General features: G+C 42.3%; 2 protein-coding genes across 2 annotated transcripts in view; both read left to right on the top strand.

The window, feature by feature from the left end:
- The window catches only part of PRKG1 (protein kinase cGMP-dependent 1), a 458,834-nt gene extending 433,777 nt beyond the window's left edge, over window positions 1–25,057 (top strand). Inside the window, exons 10-17 of the mRNA XM_026851989.1 lie at window positions 5,799–5,938; window positions 10,030–10,119; window positions 12,007–12,148; window positions 14,206–14,369; window positions 15,325–15,447; window positions 15,545–15,607; window positions 16,619–16,685; window positions 20,942–25,057. Of these exons, the coding sequence (XP_026707790.1) occupies window positions 5,799–5,938; window positions 10,030–10,119; window positions 12,007–12,148; window positions 14,206–14,369; window positions 15,325–15,447; window positions 15,545–15,607; window positions 16,619–16,685; window positions 20,942–21,040 (888 nt within the window). The 3' untranslated portion in view covers window positions 21,041–25,057. The remainder of the gene's footprint in view (window positions 1–5,798; window positions 5,939–10,029; window positions 10,120–12,006; window positions 12,149–14,205; window positions 14,370–15,324; window positions 15,448–15,544; window positions 15,608–16,618; window positions 16,686–20,941) is intronic.
- Window positions 22,824–26,600, top strand: part of DKK1 (dickkopf WNT signaling pathway inhibitor 1) — a 4,726-nt gene continuing 949 nt past the window's right edge. Inside the window, exon 1 of the mRNA XM_026851768.1 lies at window positions 22,824–22,841. Coding sequence (XP_026707569.1) covers window positions 22,824–22,841 — 18 coding nt within the window. The remainder of the gene's footprint in view (window positions 22,842–26,600) is intronic.

Here is a 26,600-nt window from a genome sequence, read left to right as displayed (position 1 = left end):
AATCAGAAGTTCTTTGCTGTCTTCTCCTAGAATATCATGCAGGAATAGAAGGACCCCTGACGTGAATGACATAGATGCAGTTAAAATAGTATATCCCCAGGCTAGGCATGGCAAGGTTCAGGCACCTCACTAGTCTTCACTGAAAATAAATCCTTCTTTGGGGAGTTGTTCTACATTCTGGTAAATATTTATTAACGTTTACAGTTTCTTGAGGTCAGTTTGCATTGCATCAGTTCAGCTCTCACTGGAGTTACACGGAAATTGCTCACATTTCAGACTGTATATAATACACATATATGATTTATAATAAACAGAGGCAGAGAAAAAGGAAGGGTAAGAAACATACAGATACACCAATTTACTCTTTTTTCCACTGAGGTCTGGATTTTGTCTCATCAATATCCCTTTTCCTGGAAAGTCTGAAAAAGCACTAAGGTGTAAAAACATATTTATTTGTACATGAATTATAGCTGTGTTTAAAAAAAATAGCCAGGCCTTAAGCATACTGTGTGTTTTGGAAGTTGCAGTTTATACACCATAAAGCAAAGCAATGCTTTTGGAGTGGTTCCAGCATTTTCATATAAGCACAGGGAGCCCAGCTGAGGGTCTAACGAAACAAGGACTTGGGAAAGCAAGAGATGTCGCATTTCTTCTCTTCCTCTTCTCCTTCTCCTCTCCATCTCTCCTTCTCCTCTTCACTTATTTTCTCTTCCTCTTCTCCCCTGCGTTTGCATCTTGTCCTAATTTTGCAGTGTTCCTCCTGAGGGTAACTTCTCCTTGAATGTATTTTCAGATAGTGACCCATCTGTTTGGGTCCGCTCAGGGGTAGCTTTGTCATCATGACTCAGACTGCCAAAAAACCACCTGGTGACATGGGAATGGGGCACCATGCTGGAGCACAGCCAAAGGCCATGACACCGGGTGGATGATGCTTCCCACATGATTGCAAAGCATGCCGGGGAAGGGAAGCTGTGGGGCTGGCACAGAGGAAAGCTGCTTGCTTCAGCTCCCTCTCCCCACCCCGATGTTGTGTGGCTTCCTTGCTTCAGAGGTCTAGATGTGTGTCACGTAGAGAACAGGAACAGCTGCCTCTTCGTGAAGCTGTGAGCTTGTATGTTAGAAAGAGGCTAAAAATTGAAGGAGTATGGCTCTCCCCATGTCGCCTTGTCCAATTAATACCTGCTGGTTGAAAATGCAGCCACAGCCCCAAATGTGAGTGTGATTATCCCATCACCAAAATGCTTGGACCAGAATATTTTGCAAAATTTGTATTTATATGTTTATTTTATATTCTAGTCATAGTTATATTTTGCATATAAGCATGTATGCAATATATATCATAATTTTTATATTTATGCAAATATACAAAATAAATCCAATTATTTCTTATTCTATTTTGCTTCTACAATTGGCTCATTTAATTATAAACAACATTTCTGCTGTTATTTTTGTCACTAGTATGCAGTTCATTTCCTGGATCAGAATCCTGCAGAATGACCTAATCTAATTAATTTTATCTCCCCTATCTCTGGCTTTCTACATCACCTCTCTAAGGTGGTGTTGGGACTTTATTTAACTATGCATCCAATTGCATTTTCTTGTGCTTTGGAGAGAAAATATATTCCTGTTCCAGAGCTGAAAGGTCTTATATCCTCCAGAGATTCATTTATAACACAGGGGGCAAGAGCTCAACCAGATTCACCAGGAGAGAGTCTGTCCAGGAGAGCATCAGTATATCTTTACCAAGGTTCACTATTTTAGTGATTATTACACTGGAAAGCATGATCTGGGTCTGCTGTTGGCAGAGGTTTGCTGTTCAGCCTGTTTTGCATTTTGCCATTAAGCCCGTGCAAGTTGGAGGCAGAACTGCAGGCGTGGACCATGTGCCAGAGCTCAGCCATGGGATGGACATAAAATGGGAAGCTGAAACACGTGTATGAAGGTGGAGAGAAAGGGAAGGAGTATACTCAGTGCTATAAATTTTATGTCTATTTTTTCCCCCGACACTGGGCCTTTCAGCAGATATGTAACTTTAAAATCATTGTTAAATGTGGACTTTGATGTTTGCTCTTATCATTAGCACACTGAATCTCCAAGAGAGATAATTTTGGAGATTTTTGTGCTGGTGAAAGTGCAATGATTGGTTAAGGTCAGTGCTAAGGAGGAGTGAAAAAAGGAGGAGGGAAGGGACCAAAATTTCTTTTAACTTGAAAAAAAAAAAGGTTGAGGGAGATGGAGGCTGGTGGTTACCCTGTGTTGGTCTTCTTAGTGGCTCAGATGCTCTAGGAGAAAAGCGATTGAAACCCAAGGCTCCAGCAGGTCTCCACTGAATCAATAGTCCTGAGGCCTTTGAAATGTAAGATCTTGCTTCCAAGTGAGTGAAACTGATCCCATGATCTGTGTAGCAAGGATGGCTCCTTTGTAAACTGCCTTCCATGGAAAACGGCACACTTTTCCCTTTTCTGAAGCATTTGTGAGATTTTTGTGGTGGGTTTCTTCGGGAGGCTGAGCTTCCTGCTCAACGTATCCACCTCCTTCTGTGCCAAGAGTCAAAATCCTTGTGGTTTCTGTGGCTCCTTGTGTTATTTTTCTCATTATAATTGGAGGACAGGGTTTTCTTAGCAGCCCTTTCTCATCTTCTCAACATTAAACCTTTTTCTGCTTTTTTTAAATAAAACATCCAGGTGACCCCTGGATATATTTTCTTCTACTTTTGATATGAGATTAGGACTAGACATGGGATTTTTTTCTATTAACTGTCATGAGTTTAATCTTAAAAAGTACTGTCTAGCTTTACGTCATAAAAATAATCCTTACAGTTACCACATTTACAGGAACAGCAAAACAAGGGGAGGACTCAGGCATGTTGAAAAAGGAGGAGAAGTTTTCAGGGTTCATTTTCCAGGTGGACAGCCAAGTGATCCAAAATTTAAGCCTCAGATTTTGTACCTTGGCATCTTGTTTCGGTGCATCATCACTTTTAATGCAAATTAATCCCCCTACACTCCCAGACTCTCACAAATCCTCTGCCTTATGAAGCAGAACAGGCATGGGAATGGAAAATGGATCTAAATTATCCTGTGGCATTAGGTCAAAGTCTTGCCTTAGCTAATTGTAGCCACTTGATTGTTCTACGTTTAAACAATTTTGGCAGTTATAACATCATCAAACACCAAATAAAAGCCCTGCCTTCTGCTTCCTTATAATAATTTCCTTTCCTGTACTTATTTTGAAGCTGTGCATGTGCATATAGGAAAGCAGGTTACTTCCCCAGACTCCATCATGTGCCCAGGTATCCCTGAAAAAACAGTAATTAATAAAAGAAATAGCCTTTTTAATGAAAGACACAAAAAATAGGTAGTCAGAATCCATGGTATTAAAATGACAATACCAGAAGGGTACACATGGAGAATTATTCATACTATCCTTTATTATAAGATACTAGATTTTATTCATCTGAGCCTTCACCAGGTGGTGGTGTTTAAGACCAATATCTAGTACAGATTAATGTCAAGAAAATAGGACAAGTAAGTTTTGAGTGCTAAATACCTTTTTTTTTTTTCTTTTTTTTTTTATGTTTCATGTCCAGATTGACCACAAAGTGTTCAAATTTGCAACTGGATCTACTTTCTTGGTTCCATTGTTCATTTATTATTTGTCTGTGGACAATGTAACCTTAAAAATTACAGGCTGAAAGAAAACAAATCTCATCTGTAATATCTAATGGGGATTTGAACAGACTTTTGTTTGAAATAATTTGTGTGGCAGCTAATTATGCTTGTCCATCACCAGATGGACAGGTCTGATGAGGAACTGGGCAATCTGTATTACCACCAAAAGCAACAGGGATAAATTCTCCAGAAGTGTATGCTTAGTCATACTAAACATTTTTTGTTTTTTATTTTTTTTCCAAGTTCTGGTAAATTCTGCTCAGCCCAGATTTTACCTCAACTTTTATCATGTCTCCATTCCCTGTGTGTGACCTCACTTCTATGCCTGCTTCCCTAAAACAGCCTGGTTTCGTTGAGATGGGTTAATATCTAATAATTTAGTTCAGCATTTGAACTAAAGTCCATATGTGATTTATTCAAAGTGAAAAAAATGAAAACAAACCCTAACCCCAAACGAAAAATGTTTTTATCACTTTCAGTCTGCCATAAATGCAGAACTTCTTTCTGCTTTGAGCTGTGGTCAAACCACATAGCAAAAGCAATGCTGTGTAGCAGCAGTTCAATAAAGAACTGGGCAGCCCTACTGCATAGATGAGGAAAAATGTTTTTCTTTATTTTATGTGGATTGTTTAGGGTTTTGTACCCTGTCTCCCTGAAGATTAAATGGCAAACACAGGCTTCATGCAAGGATAATAATTATGAGTCTCAGTGTGAAATGCAGAATAGCATCTCTGGAAAAAGAAAAGTTTTATGTGGTCTTGGAAATGCTTGCAGCTACAGGGAAAGTAAAAAGCCACAAATCTGGGGACCAAAACCCCAAGTGGCTTTAAAAGAGATAGAGAATTTCATACCTATATACATATTATAGAACTTAATGATGAAATCTTTGGCCATAGATGGGTCGACTCTTGTTTATTAGGGTTTATTTCTGAATGGCTTGTGGTGCTGTTGGAAACCTCTTTGCCAACTGATAATCAGCCTTTTGGGTTTGATTTTCTTAAACTGTATGTGTCTTTGTGGACATCAGATTATCAGTTTGATTTCCAACAAAGACGGGATGATGAGGAAACAATGCCTTCTTGCACTTACTCTGCGACATGAACCATTACGTGAACAAAGTAGATGCAGAGGAAACTGTTCAAGGTTATGGTATGCAGCCTGGGAAAAGTGTGGAAGGTATCATGTCTCGTATCAGCCCACATTTCTGTTACCAAGAAAATTAAAAAAAAAATAGTTATTAAATAAATTGCAACTTCATGAATATTTTCTCCTAATCTTAAAGGTGAACTGGGTTTCTGATGGTGCTTGATGATAGACAAGCCACTTGTCTGCTCGCTGAATCCAAATTCCTACAAGAAAACCAGAATAGAAGTGTCACCTCTTACTATAAAAGGGGGAAACGCGTTTAACTGCTTCAGTATTATTGTGAACAGTTGCTGGGGGAATTTAGCAAACTAGGAGGCCTGGGAGTTCAATGACAATTCCTTTCTCGTTTGGTGGTAACTAAGAGGGGATGGCCAAGACGGAAGGATGACTGCTTTCCAGCTGTCTTTGGGACGGGTACCAGTCCCTCAGAGCAGGCTGGGGGTGGCTCAGGGTTCAGAAGTTACCAGGGTTATGCCGGCAAGCAAGCAAACAACTCTCTTCAACCTTGTCTTGGGAAATCAGGCTAAAAATAGGTTGCTGAGGCTTAAGGTTAAAAGTAAAGACGTGACCAAGCAGTGCCGTTGAAAAGACAGCTCTGCTCGTCCTCTACAAGCATCCAAGGACTGCATTTCCCTGCCAGAGCCAATGTATTTGTTACTATCTGTAGAAAAAGGCTTTGTGAACGTTGTACATTATCTAGCAACATCTTCTGACCTGAGAGCGACACTGATGGTTAGGTTTTTCCCTAAAACACATGCAGTTTTAGAAACAGCTTTTTTTTTATTTAGCAATCCAGCAAGTATTTAGAAATCTTGTTCATACCAAAGTGAAGCTGGTGACTGAAGAGGTGAGAGGAATTATTTGAAGGTAGGGTGGTGAGATTTGAAGGTAGGGAGGTGGAATTACTGGGTGCCCATGCAGTTGGTCTGGTCACAGTTTGGCACTCTGCTTCTAACCTTCCATTTGCCTGCTTTACCCAAGGTCCAGCTGAAAAGCGAAGAATCAAAAACATTTGCCATGAAAATACTGAAGAAACGTCACATCGTGGACACGAGGCAGCAGGAGCACATCCGTTCGGAGAAGCAGATCATGCAGAGTGCGCACTCAGACTTCATCGTAAGGTACCATCCCTCTGTCTTAGGTGCTGCCGTAGGGGACTGAGGCACAGCCAGTCTCAGCATTTTGTAAAACCACACAGAAATAATCCATCCATCACATGAAAAACTGCTTTAGCCAGAGCTTCCCTGCAAGGTACTGCAGATACAGTGCTTGGAATAAGGTCTTCTCCAGACAAACATGAGATTACTCCATCCATGGGGGACATCCACCCAAGCCTAAATTTAATTCATGTCTTAACTGGTTTGCACTGGTTTGCACTGGCCCTGTGCCATGCTCCCATGGCTTTATGGCTTCTGCAGCCAGCACACCCCCAGCCTGCAGCCTGGGCAGAGCTTGCCGATGCTGGCAGGCAGAGCTCCATGTACATATATGCACCATGACTTTGCGTTGCCCTTGCTCAAGGATAATTTTTTTTTTCTTCTGAATTTCTGAATTTTCCTTCCCTCAAAGGGAAGCTAGAAGGCAAGGTTTAATATTTTGAGACCATGCACTGCCATGGGAGTAAAGAGTTGTCTCCAACGCTTCTCTTTAGGGTGTGTTAGATAAATCCAGATCAGCATCCCTTCGGCTAGTCATGGGCAATTGCAACTAAAATCATATCTCTCCCCCAAACCTAAGCAGATGCAATTCTCCAGTGAATAAAATCAGGTGCCAAGCATTTTGGGTTTTTTTAACCCTAATAGAGAAGTTCTTTGACTCTTCACAGATTGTGAGTAACTTTCAGCAGGATACAGAGATGGTTCTTTATATGGTTTAGGTCAGGGTAAGAGCAGTGGGTGGTGAGGACCCCCGGCAGGGCAAGGTATTTCCCTGAGCTGGAGGTTTCTAAAAGGGCAGCCGTTTAACTCAGCCACCCTCAAAGAGAAGCATGAAACATTTGCCTTTTGCCAGAGGAGATCAACCCCGCTCCCAGAAATTGCTCCGGAGAGACACGCTTAACCCAAGGGCGAAATCAAACCCCTGTGATAAATGTAAAGGCAAGCACGTGGCTGGGACAGCCACCCATCACTCGCTGAGGGGGTGTTTCCTTCCCAGGCTGATCCCTGGGATTCCCCCAGAGCCTGTGGCTTCGTCTCTGATTCATGGGTGACAACTGCAGCCTGACACCCTACCCAGCTGTAGTTTCCTTCATGCTGTAATATTTGATTCACAAACATGCCCCCGTTACCTAGGCTAAAGCCAAATATACCTCGCAGGCTATTTCAGCCTATAGATTTATTTTCTGAAGCCTGAGCTGTCTGAGGATAGGGATGTAAAGGGAGGTGAGGTGCAGGGCCAGCCAAGCGGAGGAACATTTTGACACCATTTCCAGAAATGCCTCCTCCTAAAAAAAAAAAAAAAGCCTTAGCTTGCAAATATTTCTTAATGGTGCCACTGATATTCATAGCTAAAAAAATTAATACTTCATTCCCACTTTTTATTCTTTCAGCAGGTGAGTGAAAAAGGGATGTGTTAACCGTAGGTCTTTTCCTTCCATATCATACAATAATTCCCACCCTTTACAGTAACAAGCCTTCATTAACTATTTTTAATACCCTGTGCAAATTCTGCACTGGGAAGGGACTTCCTAGGTCATAAAGTCCAACCTTTTACTACCACATGTGCTGCAACTAGAACATATCTGATTTATCAAACTCTTACCTGCTTTTCCCCCTCACTGCTTCTTTTGCACATCCATGGGGATTTGAAGTTGTCTTTTAGTTACTATCCTAAAATTATTCATAACCTGGTTATACCCTTTCTTGGGCCAGCTGGGATAATATTTTTCTGGTATGCTATGGGCAGAATTCTTATGACTTTGATAAGTTAATTGTGTTTTGAGATGTTGGGTGAAAGGTGAGTTTAAAATTATCTTGGAGCAAGGACACAAACTCTGGGACATCAGAGAGAAAGACAAAATTCTGAAGGAACTCAATTATTTATTAATCAGGAAACTGTTTGTTAAAAATCTGTGAAGAATAGTTCAGTTTTGTTATTAAAATGCAGTAAACCAGGCAAAACAGGCAGAAAAGGCCAAGTACCACTAAATAAAATTTACTTGTAGATAAAGTAAAAGAAACTCATAGAACAAAATGCTCTGGGTTTGATAAAGAGCCAAACAAGTGTTGAGCAGTGGATGTCTGTGCTGGATCTGCAAATATTTAGATGAATAATAAAATAAATAAAAAATGAATTCAAATATTGTGACATTTCAAACTTAAGACTGCTTGATCTACTGAAATAATGCACTTCCATCATTTATAAATGTTATGCTTCCATTACAGATGATAACAATATTGATTTTTTTTCCTGCATATTTTAGGCCAGATATAATGCCCGTAAAATTTTATGGAAAGTAGTTTTTCATCAGGGCTACCTTAACTTGAGAAAGTAGTGGCTTATTTAAGTAGTAATTACCGAGCAATTTAAAAAAAAAAAAAAAATTAGTTATTCTCTGAGCTTTCTGTAAACCTTAATGTAAATTAAATATTTATTAAGATAAATTGTATTTTGTCCAACTGGCAAGAAATAGGACTTTTTTGTTAAATTCAAAAATTTCGACCATATGAAATGGTCACTGAGGTTGTTCCAAATTTTTCTGAGAAGTATGTCATAACTGAAGTTTTAAATGTCAACATATTAATACTAGAGTAAGGAAAGATCTGAAACACTGGTCTTTTGTGGGTTTTTTTCCTTTAAATTTTGTTGTGACTGCAAGTAGTATCTATTAGCTACAGAATATTTCCCAGGTAGATAAGCACTGAGCATAATTCAGTACCCAAACCCCTGCCTACATCACAGCTGCACCTGCTGGGATCTTTTTCTGTTAAACATGTCAAAAATAGAGCGTGTAACTGCTGCTAAGCTGCGTGCTGGATGCTACTCAAACACAGATAGGAGACAAATGTTGTCTGGCATTGTGATGTGAACGTGTATTGGAGCCAATCTGTAGCTGCTGGGATGTTTCGCCACGTACCTTAGGTTAATATTTAACTTAATGCCTTCAAAAGCAACCAAGTCATGCTGTGTTTGCCCCCCAGTCCATAAAAGCTCCATAAAAGATATTACTAACTGGATTTATCACTAGCTGGAAAGAGCTAGAATCTGCAAAACCACCTGTTTCAATTTATATTGTTTTTCATCAGCCCTTTAATTTTTAACTCTTGGAAACTCCCATGAATGCAGCAATTACACCACAGCAGAATATCCCTCAACATCGCTTTGTGCTGCAGAGCTCAGATTTTTAAAATTAATTTCTAAATAGTACAGCTGCAAAGAAACCTTTCCAGGATCTGCATACACCAGGCTCATTCCTGCAGGCAACCTGTACTGATGTAATCACAGACGTAACAAGAAGTACAAAAGTGGTTCAACATTAAATTAAGTAAACGCTAAATTCCCTATTTGTATTTCCATAGTTTTATAGTTCCATTTGTTTAATATATCATATTAAACACGGAGCATGGATTTTACTGCACAATTTAAATTGCACCTGAGAAGGAGAACAGTTTCATAAAGTCTGGCCCATCTATCCCTTTATGCAACTTTTCCTCCACATGCACTCCCCGGGAGGCAGAGGAAGAGCACTTTTAAATACCTGCATGTCAGTGCGATCTCTTTAAACTCTACCAGATCAGTGGGTTTCAGTTCTGAAATTAATCACAAATTGGCTGACTCTTCTTTGAAATGATCAAATGGAGGGAAACCTTCCAATCTGCAGCCAGACTCTGTAGCATGAATAATAAATGATATGGACGTTATAAAAAACGGGAGGAAAACTCCTCTTTCAAGCACATCTGGAAAGCCAAGAGTCAGGTTATGCAGTTAGAAATGGCAGATTCTATATATAGCACCCAGAGTTGTGATGACCTCTTCTTCTGAGGTCCATGATACACTTCGCCACTCAGATGCCCATCTTTTTCTGCTGAAGTATTTGCCACCCGAGATAAGACATTGAAATGATCACCTTAAATGTAGCACTAGCTCTGAAACATTCCCCTTAGTCTTGTGGTGCTTCCTGGGATGGAGCCCACGTTCCGTGGGAAGTGGGAATGATTGGTGTCTTCACTTGTATTGTGGATTTATTTATGATTTCCTCACTTGCCAATGGCAGGCTCTACAGGACGTTTAAGGACAGCAAGTACCTGTACATGCTGATGGAAGCCTGTCTAGGTGGAGAGCTCTGGACAATTCTCAGGGACAGGTGAGTTGTAAGAAACTATTGTCCCACAAAGTGGAGTATTTTCTAATACGCCTCCACGTAACCAGAGGTCTTTATTCTTCATGGGCAAAATCTAGATCTTACCATGTTATGTTTGATTTAAAATGACAGAAAGGTGAAAAGCTACTTTTGTTCCTATGCAGTTGATTAGGAAGTGAATCTAGTTATAACTGAGAATAAGGGCTGATTTAGGATGTGTCCAGCATCTACAGGGCTTTATGTAAGTAGAAATTTCCCCAGAGCTACTTTGTTATGGCCTCATTGAAAAAAATATAGAAGGTAGTGATGGTAGCGATAGTAGTCATGTGATAAATATCATCTATGGCAAGTCTTTGACTGCCCTTTTCCTGTGTCTTTGTCTTTAAAAGGTACCCCTAAATAGCGGGCAACATATTTTAATCAAAACAACTAATTGTTCAATTAAATTGATTTTTAATTACCTAGAACAACAACCTTTTGCAACCACAGAAATTAGGGCTGTGTCCTTGGTGTCACCTCAGTGTTTGCTCTGCTGCCCACCCTCTGTGACTGTGAATAGCAACAGCCATCTCTATCATGAGATGGATATCACAGATATCATCCATCTCTATCATGAAGGCACTGTGATAAATAATATCTATTCATATTTCTTAATATTTATGACATAGTCAGGTATGATAGCAATGGACAGGAGGAAGTCAATAGTTCTGCATGGGCTTTTAGTCCAGATATCACATACTACACAAGGGCCGCTCATCAAAGTGGGAAACAGGATCACGCACCAAATCCACGCCCTGCAAGGAGCACTGTGCTATCGGGATACAGAAATGACATGGAAAAAAATAGTTAAGAAAGCATGTAATTACATACCACGCCGTAATGCACAAGCAAATGTGTTCCTGGTATTTCCTGCCTTGGGAGGGTTTGACCTTGCAGCGTTTGGTTTTGGGTGTTGGTGAGTAGGTGGCGGGTGGGCTGTATGGGTGCACGTGGGATATGCACATAGTATGCCCATGGAGCAGGAAAAGATACAGAGAATTGCATGTAAGTATGTAGGAGGCTCATAACTGCAATATAATTTAATTAAATTTAGAAAGTAAAAGAAATGCATCAGAAAGATTGATCAGAAAGCAAAGATCAAATTCTTTTTTAATTAGTTAGAATTTTTTGTAATACTTTCCTAACAGCATGCCTTCTCCAGACCGTTAAAGCGAGAACTGTAGCACAGTTAGCAGGTGCCAGGTGGTATTTCGCCTTGTCTTTGTCAGAGCCTGATGATTTCATCTTTAATTCGCTCAGCTCTAAATTGTGGTTCTGCTGCCACCTAGCTTAGCTCCCACCGCCAGCTCCTGGCAGGTGGGGGATATGGTTTCCTTCAGAAGACTGTTTGAAAATTGGTGCCGAAATGAGGATCCAAAAGTGTAGTTTATACTGAATTTGCAATTAACAATTCCAAGTCCCAGCAACCGTAACTCTTCTGCCTTTTGTCATAGTTATGAACATTAGTACTGGAGTTCTCGATCTCCGCAGCTCAAAATAGGTTTAGCACCCAAAAGTCATAGGTTATAATAAAAAAAAAAAAATATATAATGCTTTTTGCTTACAAGACGATGATTTGTAAATTTTACTACTACAAGAAGAAATTATAAAAGAAAGCCTAAGATATTTTAGCTATGAATATTTGATGTGAAGGTGGATTGAAGGCAAAGACACTAACTTCAAAATGGAAATGCAATTAGATTTATATATAAAGGTAAGCTTAGCAACAGGCCCTTTCAGGGTATTACAGTGAATCTACTGAATTGGGTAGGTCTTTTAACAGTAGGGTGAGGTCCAGTAAGGGAAAAGATCTCATCACTTTACCCTCTTTCCCTCTCTTGTTTTATGTAGAGGTTCATTTGAGGATTCGACAACCAGGTTTTACACGGCATGTGTGGTCGAAGCTTTTGCCTATTTGCATTCCAAAGGGATCATTTATAGGGACCTCAAGCCAGAAAACCTCATTCTGGATCATCGAGGTTATGCCAAACTGGTGAGTGCCCGCAATATCTGGTTTGCCCGAAGAAGCCAGCGCTGCTCCAGACATCTGGTGTTGGGGATAGAGGAGAGCACAGGATCGGCCATAGAGGGTCAGAAGCACCCAGCCCAGGGTCCTGTCTCTGATGGTGGCCATCAGTAGATGCTGAGATGAGATCAGGGCAAGGCTGTCATCACCCACCACCAGGATGTTTTCCCAACCTCCAGCAGGCTGAGGCTCAGGGTAAAACTTCAAATTCAGATCTGTGATCCTGAAGAGCATCAAGAGAAATCCATCCAGCTGTTTTGGAGGGGGGGGACTTCAATCTGTGGGATTTATAGGCAAAATTTTGCAACCTACTGTTTCTGTGTCAGGTCCTTCGTGTAAGCAACAAAAAAAAAAGTGTTCTTAATAGAAATATTAATCATGACTGTCATAGCAAGAAATTATTATTAGTAATTTCTCTGGACTTGGTAGCTGAACTGTGGCCAATACACCTTCTTGCTTTATAAGGTCCAGTTGTGTTTCACCGCCAGTAACACACCTGATTTATCTGCAAAGTCCTCTGGCTTCACTGTGTAAAGCTCTGCCTGAAACTGCTCTTTCCAGAAGGTCATGGTCCTTCTCAGTGCTCTCCCCTTGCAGGGTCCAGCTCCTCAAGCCAGCATGGCAGTGTGTGCAACTCAAATTCCACCACTCAAATCAGGGCATTACTGATGGATTTTCACTGTATTGTTTTGCTCACTCATTACGTTTTTGCCTCAGAAATCACTGTAGAGGTGGCCTGAATGTAAGGTACACCCCAGCTGCCAGGTGAGACCATATTGAGGGGGAGACATATTGGTGGGAGGTGCTGGAGGATGTGGGCACCTAGGAAGCCATCAGTGAAGGACGGGGCTAAGCAATCCTAAAAAGAGCCGCATCCAAGAAGGGCTGATGCCCTCCCTGAGAGTCATGGCAGGCCAAGGTTTCTGCCTCTCGGCTTGGAGACTCCTGCCTGCCTTTGGGAAGGGAAACCCAGGAATGGCATCAGCAGGTGGGAGCAGTAAGTCAGACCATCTCTGTCATGGACCTTTATGTCCTGGTGGCAGCCACCATGTCTCACTGACACTAAGTCTAATGAATGACATCAGAGTTTATCCTCTACAGCATTTTGCTAAAGCTGGGTGGATCCAGCGAGGTGTCAGATGACTGAAGAGAATTAGGTGCAGTACTGTCTTTCTTCCCACCACAGGAGGATCTGAACTGGGGTCTGTGCTGGTCCTGTCACCAACCCCCAGCTCCTTAGACATTTTGATCTTCATGGACACATCCATGATAGCACAAGAAGTGTCCCAGATCCCTTGTGGGGCTGTGACCATGTGGGACATTTTGCTGTGACCAACTCAAGGTGTAGGAGCAACTCACAGCCATCAAGGGACAGCAGAGTGTGCTACAGACCGCAGCTCTGGGCCAGCACAGCACAGAAGCAGGGGAGGACAGAGCAGGTAGAACTAGAAGTAGTGAGCCTATTAACCTGAGTTCTGCCTGAGCCCCAAAGGACAGCTTCAGTTCCCAGTATAAGCTGATTTGCTGTGCTTGACGGTGCCATAGGGGCACTGTTACAGGGACACACTAAGGTGTGTAAGCCCACCAGTATGTCCCAACAGCTTCAAGCAAATTGGGAGAACACTTGTAGTCTTGGGAGAGAAATCTGATCTTTTCAGTAGATGCCAAAATGGTCAGTATTTAGTTGAAATAATTCCTTACTCAGGTTAAGGTTGGGAGTTACAAAATAAAAAGGCAAAATAAATCAACCTGAGCTTTGAGTGGTAAGTTACATCTCCCAAGAAACCCTCCATGCTTGCATTTGTTGTTCTTTTCTCACAAGAACCTTCCTTTTATATTAGGATATATCAGTGAAAGGGTCACTGCGGGTGCCTGGTTCTGGAATGACCCACAATGCTTTACTTAGGACAATATTCCCACGAGGAAACCTCCTTTCTGCTTTGCTTCACTTCAAGAGGAGCAGAGCACATGGCTGACGTTGCCTCTCATGCTCTGCCCTGATGGTACTCTGCTCCTTTCCACAGGTCGATTTTGGCTTTGCAAAGAAAATAGGATTTGGAAAGAAAACATGGACTTTTTGTGGAACCCCAGAGTACGTAGCCCCCGAGATCATCCTGAACAAAGGTCATGACATTTCGGCAGACTACTGGTCACTGGGAATCTTAATGTATGAACTCCTGACTGGCAGGTATGGGCATTGGGGCCGGCACCACTGCTGAAAATAGATCCAAATATTTCTGCCATTGTCACCCTGATTAGGCAAGGGGAAGGTTCAGAGCTGGTGTGTGCTGTAGCGGCACAGCACTGTGCTGCTGAACCTAATAATTAGTTTTCCCACTTCAAATTACAGCTTCCATGCAGACCTCTCGAAGGGCAAGACATGAATAGGCTTTTTAGGAAGTGCTGTGAAATGACACCTAAAACCTCATTTTTTTGGTTCTGAACTATAACTGAGAGTGAGCTGAACATGGTGAGGAAAGGATTTGCAACTCAACCGGGAAGGTGCAGTGGTAGGCTGCTGCACATCTGAAAAGGAGGAGGTAGACTTTGACACCAGGGTAACTTGAGTCCCTATATCCATCCCTTCCCTTATTTAGCTTTGGATGTATATTTTACTGCTCATAATGTCAGTAGCTGCTTCCTTGGACTTCCTCAACTCATCCCCCATCGTCCACTCTCAGGATAAAGGAGCTGGGAAAAGATCCATCACCTCAACCTGCTTATCCTTTGGGGCTAGACCCAGGCCCCTATTCTGTTAAGCCAGTGGAAACCTGAGCAATGACCACTGCAAGCATGTCAGAGCATCAAACAGACAGTAGGCGGGGAGCATTGCTTGGACCATTGCTCCTCAGGCTGCTGGGACATGGGCCATCGTGGAAGTGTGAGGTTCAGCATGTGCTGCTGTAGAAAACATGACTTTACTCTTTGGTAATTCCCTCCAGCCAGCACCACTGACAGCATCAGAGCTCCTTGGCTAAGAAATAGTTAAGATTAGAGGAAGCAAAGCATTGCTAGTTGTCATCTATGCTTTCTCATTTCAGTAAGGCACTATGTTTTGCTTTGTGTTTGTTGGGGGCTTTTTAATCAATCTTCAATGCTGTTTTGAAGATTAGTTTTTAATCTTTTTCCTCTCCCCTCTGAAGTCCCCCTTTCTCAGGCCCAGACCCCATGAAGACCTATAACATCATATTAAGGGGCATAGACATGATTGAATTTCCAAAGAAGATTGCCAAAAATGCTGCTAATTTAATTAAAAAACTATGCAGGTAAGCGCATGAAATATGATCATCTTGATCTTATTTGCAAAGAAATTAATCATTCAGAAGGATTAAGAAAGTAACTGATTTGTTGTTTGTTTTATAGGGACAATCCATCAGAAAGATTAGGGAACTTGAAAAACGGAGTGAAAGATATCCAAAAGCACAAGTAAGTGTCTTCTCCACCATCCATCTGATCCACGCCACAGAAACATGCATTTCAAACACTTCAATTTGCAGCAAAAAATGCTCTTCTTGAATTCCTTTGGCTTTCCCTTCTAGTGTGTTTTAGACTCTAATTGAATTTCCATCAGACCTTTTTTTCCCCATGTTTTGGTATAGATTCTGGCCTCGCCTCTGAGCAAAACAAATTGTGCATTGATCGTTATGCTTTGATTACTATAATGCAGAAGTGCATTTGGAAGCATCCAAGCCATTGCCTGCTTGGATGGTTTTGGTTTGCAGAGTCACTTTTCAAGGTTTGCCTTGATTTCCCTCCCCCCCACCCAACCAACACACTTTCTCTCTACCCTTTATGTGAATTCATCATCCCTTTTGGTCTGATGGGAGAGTTGTTAAGTGATGCCTTAGAAGTTTTCACACTGCTGGAGAGGATAAGAACAAGGTAGAGACCCGTCGCAGAAGCAAGTTATCTCATCTACCCATGCTGGTCCTTCTCTTCTCCCAACCCCAAAGCAACAGAAATGGACATTTTGTGTGGACAGGTTCAACACTCAGCTCAGGGCTTATCCACTCACCCAAGCTGCTGTAGCCTGAGCAAACCCAAGGTGCCCAAACCAAGAGGCAGACATCCCTGTGCATGCCCTTAGTTCCCTATCTTATGCGAGGAAAGGACATTGGGGGTCTTGTATCTGAGGGACTGACCCTATAGAAAGGACAGAGCAGCTGCCAGGACACCTGCAGTGAGGAACAGTTTTCTTCTGAGCATGGGTAGTTCGTACTTGCCATGGTATCACCACTGCGTTGCTACACAACGCTTCATTTTCAGTCCTCAAAACCATATATAAAGATGACAGGAAAAATTATTAAGACTAATTGGACAATTTGAAGATGATCACTGTGGGAGTCAGAACCCGCTGTTTAAGCAATTTAAATTTCATTTTTTGCTGCAGAGAGATTTTCACTGTATGTCTAACTGTTTCATTATCCTTCCTCCTAGATGGTTTGAAGGCTTTAACTGGGAAGGGTTACGAAAAGGGACACTGACGCCTCCTATAATACCAAGTGTAAGTTCTCCTACTTATTTTCCCTTTCATGGCCAATAAGTTTCTTCTACATCAATACTGTGAGCTTTGGGCACTGGTACGCTGTAGTTAAGTGGCAATAGCATGGGCTTTATGTCTTTTGAAGATGCTTGAAGAAGTCACGTTAGAGACATTTCCAGACATACTTGGTCTCCTGTCAGTCTCCTCCAGAGGAAGGCGGCTTAGGGAGGGCATGTCTGCAATGAAATGCTCTTTGCAGCAGGAGATCAGAGCAAGATCGCTCACTACTAAACGTTTTTTCTCTTCCTCACCTGCTCCACTTGTTTCTTCATCTCTACTTTTCACATTTCAGTGGAGAACTGCCACTTTCACCCCTTCTCTCAGATGTGTCCTCTTTCCTTCTTCTTATTTCTTTTGACAAGGCAAGTGGGATTTGTATGCCATCTCCCTTTTCTTTCGCATTAACCTTTCCTTCTGTCTTTTCTTTTGTGCTTTTCACTCTTTTTTTCCTGCATCTGTGTCCTACATGAAAAGCCCTGTTACCGCCTAGTTTATGTTTAACTGGGAGCAGACACGGAGGGACAGCTCGACTCATTTTCCTTTGGAGCAAAGCTCTTCCTTTGATGTCTTTGTGAGCTCTTTACCCACAAAGCCTGCCGCAAATGGAAACCAAACAGGATTAGCTGATAGAAATTACCTTGGCCCCTTCTGTTCTTCAGCCTCCCCTCCTTGTTTCAACTTAATCCCTTTCTCTTCATGCCTCTCCCGCAGGATCACTGAGAAAATGACATTAGCAATCGTGTTTAATTGCACCCCATCGCTCTGTCCACCCGTGGTCCTGCACTTCTTGCAGCAGTGGCAGGCACGGCTCCAGGGCTAAATCTGCCATCCCAAAGTTTTCTTAGCGTCTTTGAAAAAGCAAGGAAGTTTTGCATTCCCCACTTTTGCCCTATGGGCTGCAGAAGTTACTGTCAGTCAGTGGGAGAAAGCAGGACTTTGCAAATATCTGCCTAAAGCAGGATGCCCAAAGAATATATAAATGTTTTATGGATCAAAACTGTGTCTTTTCTGTTAAGCTTCTTTTTAATGAGTATTGTCAGCAGTACTGCTCACCACATTTCAAGTCAGACAATAAAGTCAAGTTTGCTCCTTTATGTCCAGTTACAATTTCTGGTTTACCTGTGCAGGATGTCAGTGTAGCCTGAAAATGCCCCAGTATGTTCTTCTAATTGTTTCTATGGATTTTTAGTTTAATAAGAGCGTTTCCAATACTGCTTTTACCCAATATACTTATGGACCCTGCATGTCTAACCCTCAGACAGTGCAACTAGCAGCAGTGACTTCAGCAGTATCTGCAGTCTATGGGCATGGATTGCTCCCTGCAGCCCCCGAACTGGGACATTGCTCCACCACCAGAAATGTTTGGCATTGCCAAGAGGAAGGCTGCTCTCCAGCCTGTTGTGCAGGAAATCACAACTTCTTTGCTTTTTCAGTTAGGTTCAGTGCAGTATGAGAAGAGGATTGTGTGAGCACTCGACTAACTTCATCAGCATTATTTCTTGACATCATCAAGGCTGTCCTTGTTCATGGGACAGGGGACATACCTGTGATTGCTCTCAAGAGAGTGATCTGCTGTCACCCTTTTGGCCAGCACACCACCATCAAGGCTCTCCGAAGTAGATGGGAGCATCCTTCCCTCTTCAGAGGAATCCTTCTTCCAGGACCACTCAATGCTGACAGCCATACATCACCCTAATCCCAGTTCAACACAGCTGATTCTTTCCTAGAGCTCTTAGGAGCAATATCTTCTCTAGATGTACTCCTGAGATCCTCTCCAAAACCTGTCTCTATTAACTGGTGAATCTCCTCAGTCCCAAAGCTGTCAGTCCCACCTGGCCTTGTTTTCCACTATTTTTTCAGCTGCTTTGGCAAAAGTCCCAACTACCATCAAGAGCTATATCTAAGAGACCCAAAATACATAACTCCAGGGGAAGAAATCCATTTCTCCTTCAATCAGTGCACCTTTCCTTGTTATCTGTAAAGGAGCCAGCATGGCTAAATGTAGAGACTAGCTTTTTTTCTTTTTACTTTTTTTAGGAAAAAAGGCCTTCCCCAGCTCTTTAACCCTCATTAGCAGTTGCATGGTACTACCTATGAGGCAATCAAAATCTGCTCCTTAGCTCTTATTCTATGGGGTTTTAGGAAAGATCTCAATTTACAGCCTGCTGCTAGGACATTGCTTCAGGAACCAGTTAAGCCTTGATACTGCATCTGAAATCTGTGACAGTAGCTGTCTTCAAAAGCTTCTCTTGCCTCTTGACTCTTCCAAAGACTTTCTGTCTTGCATCACAGTTCTTGCCTTTGAGAAAGACCTCCAGATCTCTGCACCATAATTCATCTCAAGCCCTGTGTTGGTAAGCACCAGAAAGTTGATACTGACATTTGCACTTTATCTTTTTGGATGGACAGGAGGTAAATCTTGAGTGTCCCTTCATGGATGGAGAGAGCATTGAAAGGGACATTTCACAGAATCACAGAATCATCTAGGTTGGAAAAGACCTTGAAGATCAACCAGTCCAACCGTAATTTTTTCCCATGGCTTTGACAGTGAAGGACTGCAAGCCACATAGGTGACATGAACCTCAGAGCTGTGGGGAATCGCACACAACAGCATTAATATCACATAATGTCAATCAGCAGAGTAACAACTCATCCAGCCTTTCCTTCTCAAATCATATTTCTTCAAAGAAAAAGAAAACTCTGTACATTTGAGGTGTTGGATATACTCAGCCTTTTGTTTGTCAGATGAACACAAAAGGTAATCCATTTTTCAAGGCAGGACTTACTTCCCTTTAAAGCTTCATCTAAGCAGAGCTCAAATAAAAGTGCCTGCCCTGCTAGGTGCTCCCAGAGGGGACATCTGCAGAGGAGCCCCAGGGAGCTCCAACAGATGCTTTCACCCAGTGCAGACCTCTTACCCACTGCCCATCACTGCTGAGAGGCTTTCACAAGCTCTAGCTCATGCACAACCCCTGTGAATGGCCACACCAACTGCATCTCTTATAGGTTGGTAACTGGTACCGTGTACATACATCCCCCATGCTTCTGCTCCCGGAGGGAGAGCTCGCATGGGATGGGCTGAGGGAAACAGGGCTGTGGTCCAGCCCATGGCACCATGGAGGAAGGCGAGTGTGGAGCACCCCAAGGGTGAGGACCTGAAGGGTGAAGGCTCTCCAACTCAGCAGTACCAGCACCAACAAAGTAAACAGCATTCACTACACAGTGAAGGATTGCATCACAGTAGTACTCCACTAAACTTTTACAGGGTTTTTTTCTTTCAAAATGAATTGGGTGTTCAAGGATCTTAATTTTCCCCAAGATGTTTTCAGCAGCAAGGAAATGCTGATGCAGCTGAGCAGCAAATTAAATTTAGAGTTGAAGTTGGAGCTCTTGTTGATCAAATAGTCTTTGCCCAAGGCTTGTAGCAGTATCCAGCATCAAATATGTCTCCTGGACTGTAGGCTGGGCTCTGGCCATGGCTTCTCCACCAGCTGCACAAGTGAAATGGCTAAAAAATACAGCAAGTATTTCCTGCACAGCACTCCTATGGCAAGTGCAGTCCCCTCCAGCCTGCACTGGCTACTTGGAGTATGGCTTAAGGTACTGATTTTCTCTAGTAATACATGAATTATTTTGGTCTGGAGAGCTGCTGGCCTGTTTTTATGTTTTGTCATGTTTTTTAAATTGCATGGAATGTATCAGGGTCTTATTGTAAGAAAGTTTCAGTCATCGAGAAAAAAAAAAATTAGAAATTGTCTAGCTACGGTAGGTTTTAAATGACATCATTTCCAAAAAAGAAATGTGCTTGGCCTTCATCCTAGGAGGATGGGTTTCTCTGGTAGGCTCCCTAGGCTGAGCAATACTTGTCAGGGAACTCAAAGGCGGCAGGGGCCCAGCTGATGGCCTCACATTCAGGATCCTGAAGCTGTAAATTGCAAATCCTTTGGGGAGGCCCAGGACTTGTCTGCCAGCCTTGCACCAATGGATAGGGCAGTTGTTCTTGAACTAGAGACCCTAGAGCGTCTGGATCGCTAGATAGGGGGTCTGTGGGAAATCCTCCTGGGATTCAGCAAAAAGTTGTTGAATGCAGAAATTTTCTTGCTTGCTGCAGTTAGCAACAAATGCTTTTGAATGATCATGGTTGTGAGATGGAGAGGAAATGTCTGCAGAGGTCCACTTTGATGACTGTCCCCTCCTTGTCACTCTTCTGTCTGCAGGTTGCATCTCCAACAGACACAAGCAATTTTGACAGCTTCCCGGAGGACAGTGATGAACCACCCCCTGACGACAACTCAGGATGGGATATAGATTTTTAATGTATTTCTCTTACCTGCTTCTGCCTTGCTGAAGACAGCTTCTTGGGACATGGCTGCCAGCAAAACCGAAAGAATTGGGGAGGATTAGTGCTCGGGGTCACCATGATGCCTTGATTGATGCTGCTACAGTAACTACAGTGGCATTAGGACTTATTGCTTAGATGACAATAGTGCTCTTCATGTTTTATGTTTGAACTTAAAATAGCAGTTGACATGGTGGTCCTGACGCAAAGCCTTTCACCAGTAAAGAAATATGTTTTCTATCACTTCGATGATCTTGCTACATTCTTAATTATAAAAGTTGAGAGATACATAGTGTTAAGATGCACTTAATTCTAGCTGCAAGGTACTGGCTTTATCAGTAGGATTGATAGTAATTTATTAAGTGCTGTAGCTAAATACAGTGCAGGATTTGGGCTACTCCCACACTCTGAACTCCATAGGTCTTCTACTGTAGGCCAGTGTATGAGCAAAGGAGGACCACAGCGGTACTGGTCAAAGAGTTCATGTCAAAGCAGTGGTAAAACTTGTCCTTTTTCTTTCCAAGAAGTATTCATGACAAGACTGAATGTTACCTTTCCTCTTTACTTCTGAGAATTTTTTTTTTAGCCTGGTAAAACAAAAGCACAACTGCTCTAGATCCTGTTAAGGCAGATATGGGTCGCTTCTCTCATAAAGCTGAGAACATACTGTAACATTATGCTTGGATTTTTTTTTTTTTTCCTTTCCCTTGGTACAAATACATAACTGCATGAAAAAAAATGATAAGATTAATCCATTTCACATATTAAATAGTGCTTAAATAATGGTCCAGTACTAAAGTGACAGCAGCCCACTGGTCTAACTGATTAGCTGTTAGGCATAAAATTAAGCTTAACTTTTATTTTTTTAGAACACAAAGGGAAAACATAAGACCCATAATGTACTTTATAGGTGCTATGTACATCCCCCATCTGTGAACATACCTATTCAGTCAGCCACCACTTCAGAAATATGTAGCAAGGGGCATCATTCTCCATCACACTCTTAGATGATTTTATGTCTCCATGTCTGCATCTCTTCTGTGTTTAGTACAAAGCTAATTGAAATAAAAGGTGGTACTGAGCCAGTTTGCTGGCTCTGTTTGTAATACTGCCCATAAAAATGTAATCCTAATGCTTCACCAGACTAAAGAAGCTCCACAGGAAAGACAGTGGAAATAAATGGAAAACCGATACCGGATGTGTTTGTGCAAGATCTCCCTGTCTCCAGCGTACCAGGTCCCCAGTGACTGTGTTTAAGGCACGGGGATAGCTAGAGCCAAGTTGGCACATGTGGAAAAAAGAGCTGGAGAAAACAATATTATTGTGTGCACACTTTTCCCTCATTTCCACTGCTTTTCCTTTATGTGAGTACAGTCTTTTCTAATTTATAGGATGTTACAGAGGAATCCTGTCCTGGATACCTATCTGTTGCATATACATGGGACTAAAAATTTATCTCATCATACCGATAAGAAACATCAGCTTTCAGTATCTATAACGGACCTTGCCCACAAAAATTAGCAGGTGCTGTCCCAGTATATGCTGGAAGTCAGAAACCAACTTTTGCTGAAAAGTCAGTCATAGGACTTTTGCCTACATAGTACATGGAAAATGTATGTTTTAACAGTAAAGTATTATTTCTCTGATGTTAAATCCCAAAATGAAAGCGACGTAACAAAGCATATTAAAAAAGGTGTTTTCTCCCGTTCTTTGACAGCATTGACAATGTCTGCTGTTTGCCAGTAAAGAGCTTGGTCATCATGACGTCTTTGAAACTGGTCTGTGTTGCTGAATTTCCTTCCTAATTTTCCCAAGGGTGAGGCAACACCATTAGCACAGTAACTTCACATTATTTTCATTATTCATTAATCATTAAAACTTTGTTTGCGTTCAAAACCATAGGGAAAATACAGTATCTACAACTCCTGGGAATGACTCATATAAGGCAAATACACGCTCGCTTTTCAGCCTTTATCTGAGGGATGGAAGACACTGAAAGCCAATGCTGAGTACTAGGGCTAAAATAATCACTAGGCATCTTAGCAAACAGGCTGCTGCCTAAAAGCCAAATTCTTTACTTGCATCCCCCTGGTTTTTCATTCAGTGATGCAGCGACATTGGAGGAGAAAACTTGTTGTGGTTGGTACCTTTGTATAGAAGAACACAGGTGCCTTTGTATAGAAGAACACAGAGAGGTGTTTGTCCCAAAATGATGATATTTAGTAGCTGAAGATGCAGTTGTCAGTCAAGGGGTTGCCGGGAGGAAAGAGTATCACGATTTTGGGGGCAACCCAAAAACGTTACGGAAAGAATGTTTTAAAATGGGCCGATGAGTTAGTTTTTCTTTCTTCCTGTCCCTTTTTCCTTGTGCCACGCACGGTAATTAATCCCAGAGCGTGTGGCATGCGCTGTACCGAATATGTTTATTTTGATATCAAACACCTCACTCAACTGTCATCACCTTTCCCAAGAATACTTTAAACAGCATAGTTAGCATATGTATATGATAAATGCCTTCATTTATAAATAATATATTTGAGTTGCATTATATATATATATATATTCACAACAATGGATTGCTTCTGTGTTTCCACTTACTGTCTTTTCTTCTTTGTCTCCTTTTATAATATATGGGACAACGGCGTATTTACGTAAGGGGAAATCAGCTCCTGTATTTAAAATGAGTGTATTGATTGGTGTCGTTAAGACACAGATGATCCATAGCTTCTCACAGTGCTGCATTATCCATAGCAAACTCTTATTTAACAACAGGACCACAAGCGAATATTTATGTAAATAGGTATTTTCGTGTTGATATTTTGTGGTACACATATAACTTCTTCTTTTAGAGTTCCATGGCATTATTACTTCATTTTCTTATTTGTAATGTAATGTTTTTAGATCAAGGTAGACTTGAATTAATGTCATAATTGTCAGTATTATTAAAGTTTATGTCAACTGTACTGTTAACTCATCTGTCCCATAGTTCTAGAACATGACTAGCTATATCTGGCATTGTTGCAAGTGCCTTAAATCCATGGCATCCTATAAAAAAAAAAAAAATTACAAATTTGGTGTTATGCTGCATGACAAAGACAAACACACCTCAAAATGTCGTCCTTTCTTAGCTTGCTGCGTTTTACAGTTCTTTCTGCTACCGATTTCTAAGCCTTTATTATATAATATTGATGAATTACAGAAATGATGAAGTCGTTCTCTTATTTCTGTTCAATGTACCAGAGCTGTGTATCTGTTAATGAGATACAGAGTCATTTCTGTGAAATGTATAAATGTTATGTGCAGGTCAAATTAATATATGACATCCTATCAGTCCGTAGACAGGTATTCCTGTTTTGCTAAGCTGTGCAGATTCAACCCATTGTGCCGTCCAGCACCAACCTCCTGTCTTACACAAACCCCTTTAGAAATCTCCCACCTGGAAAAAATTACGAGCAACTAGGTGTGCAACCCGACCTGTGTTTTTTTGACCTGAAGCCTCAATCCAAAGGCGTAGCTCGTTTGCACCACTCAACAAAACAGGATCCGTGCTTTTCCCCTGACTCATTCTATGTGCAACCCACCACGGAGGCAAGCCCTTTGGTGCTCCCACAGAGCTGAGCTGCGAAGTCGGATGCTCCTCATCCTCCGCAGCTCCCCAGCCGCGTAAACCAGTTGTAACGCTGAGACTTGAGCGGTTTTAGGGCTTTACCGGCAAAAGGGGAAATTTTCGTTTGGAGTTGCCTATTGTCCTGAGTCCCAATTTATGCTGTTTTTAAACTAGCCCTTTGTTTTATATTCTTATTTTCTCCAGTTTTCTTCTTACATGAAAGAGGTTTTGTTTGTCAGACAAATGTTGGTCATCCACCGGTCATCAGCCGGTTGCACTCTTTTGATGTAGATTTAAGAACTTTTTTTCATAAACTTTAACTGCTTTTGTTTTGCTCTGTATTTTCCCTGCAGCTGTAATTGCCGAGTGCCTGTTGTATACTTTATAGAGTTGAAATAAAAATAATTACTTTTGAACGGTGTGTCGATGGCTTTCTTCCACAGCAGAAGCCAAGTTTGGGAGGGTTCTTCCGGTTAGTGGTTAAATTGGGGGGTTTTGTTCTCATTTATGATGATATGCAGTAAGAGGTAACAGAACAAAATGTATGGTACTTAGAGATTAGTACCGGCATCCAGATTTTCTGCAGAGTGCAAAGGCACAGTTACCATACTTTAGCGCTTATTTGAGGAGCAGCATCACCCCGAGCAGCCTGGTGGAGGGGTCCGGGGCTGATGGGCGTCCTGCTTCAGGCAGAGTTGGTGCTGGGTGACCCCCACAGCTCGCTTTTAACCCAAATTATTCTGTGAACCTACTAAGCAATGAGCACATGTGCTCTTCAGGGATGAAGAATTCAATTTACAGTTTGGTTGCTGCCAATATAAGCAAATCCAGGGCTCACAATTGGGAAGGGACCCTATTTCCAACATGAGTTGTGTCATGCCTAGATGGGATGTGACTGCAAACAACACCCGTGTAAAAAATGATGGTGTCCTTGTCATTGCTGTCGTTACGGGAAATGCCAAGAGGTGGTGATGGAGGCACAGCCATTAATGACAGCCCAGCCATGGGCTGTCATGCAGACATCACCTCTGTGTGCGGGATGATGCAGAGACTCTGCCCATCCCGATGGATTTAAATCCATCCCTGGGAAACTGCTCAGTCCCCATGTGACGCAACCATCTTTAAATCTCAGCACGGCCAAGGTTAAGGGTGTATTTCAGTGCTGTGTGGACGAGAGGCAGGTAAAAACTGGGGAGAGGAGCAAGAATAGATCCTCCTGGGAGGGAAAAAAAAAAATTGATAACTGCCTAAGCAGGAGCCGGGAAACATCATGAAGTGATTTTGCAAGATGCAGCAGTAACAGATACAAGTTAATCACACACTAAGGAGCCCGGGGTGACGTGGTTCTCACCTGAAACTGCATGGGGCATACAGGGATTTGGGGGCAAGGTGTGGCCCTCATTCTTGCAGGCTAAAAATAGCCCCCGAGCGCGGCGGGACGGCCGCTGCCCGCTGACTCAGCAGCGCCGCTTCCGCCCGCACCTGCGGTAGGTGCTGGGCGAAACTTTCCCGGGCAATCATTAGCCCAGCTTGAGCTCCTCGGGCCGCAAGCCCGCGGTAGCAGCGCCCTGCAGGGCGACAGCGATCCCCGCCGCGCTGGAGGTGCGGTTCACCTGCAAGACGGGGCGGCTGAGATCGCCCACCCGAAGGGAGTAAAAGTACTGACGGTGCGCTGGGGCAGCGCTGCGGGGGTCAGGGGTTTTGGCCGGTGTTTTCTTTCCAACGTCCCTTAAAAAATAAATAAAAAATAAAATTAAATAAAATGAGGCCTTTATCAGAAAAAAAAAAAAAAACAAAAAACAAACAAACAAAAAAAACCCAAAAAACAAACAACCAAAACCACACAACGGGTTTTAACCAGGTTCTGCTACCGCACCCGCGGAATCTCCCGGGGGGGGGCGGCGCGGCCCCGGAGCGGCCGCCAGGGGGC

Source organism: Athene cunicularia (assembly GCF_003259725.1).
Source record: "Athene cunicularia isolate RWA chromosome 6 unlocalized genomic scaffold, athCun1 chr6_part2, whole genome shotgun sequence".
Taxonomy (NCBI): domain Eukaryota; kingdom Metazoa; phylum Chordata; class Aves; order Strigiformes; family Strigidae; genus Athene; species Athene cunicularia.
This window is presented reverse-complemented; position numbering and strand designations above follow the sequence as displayed.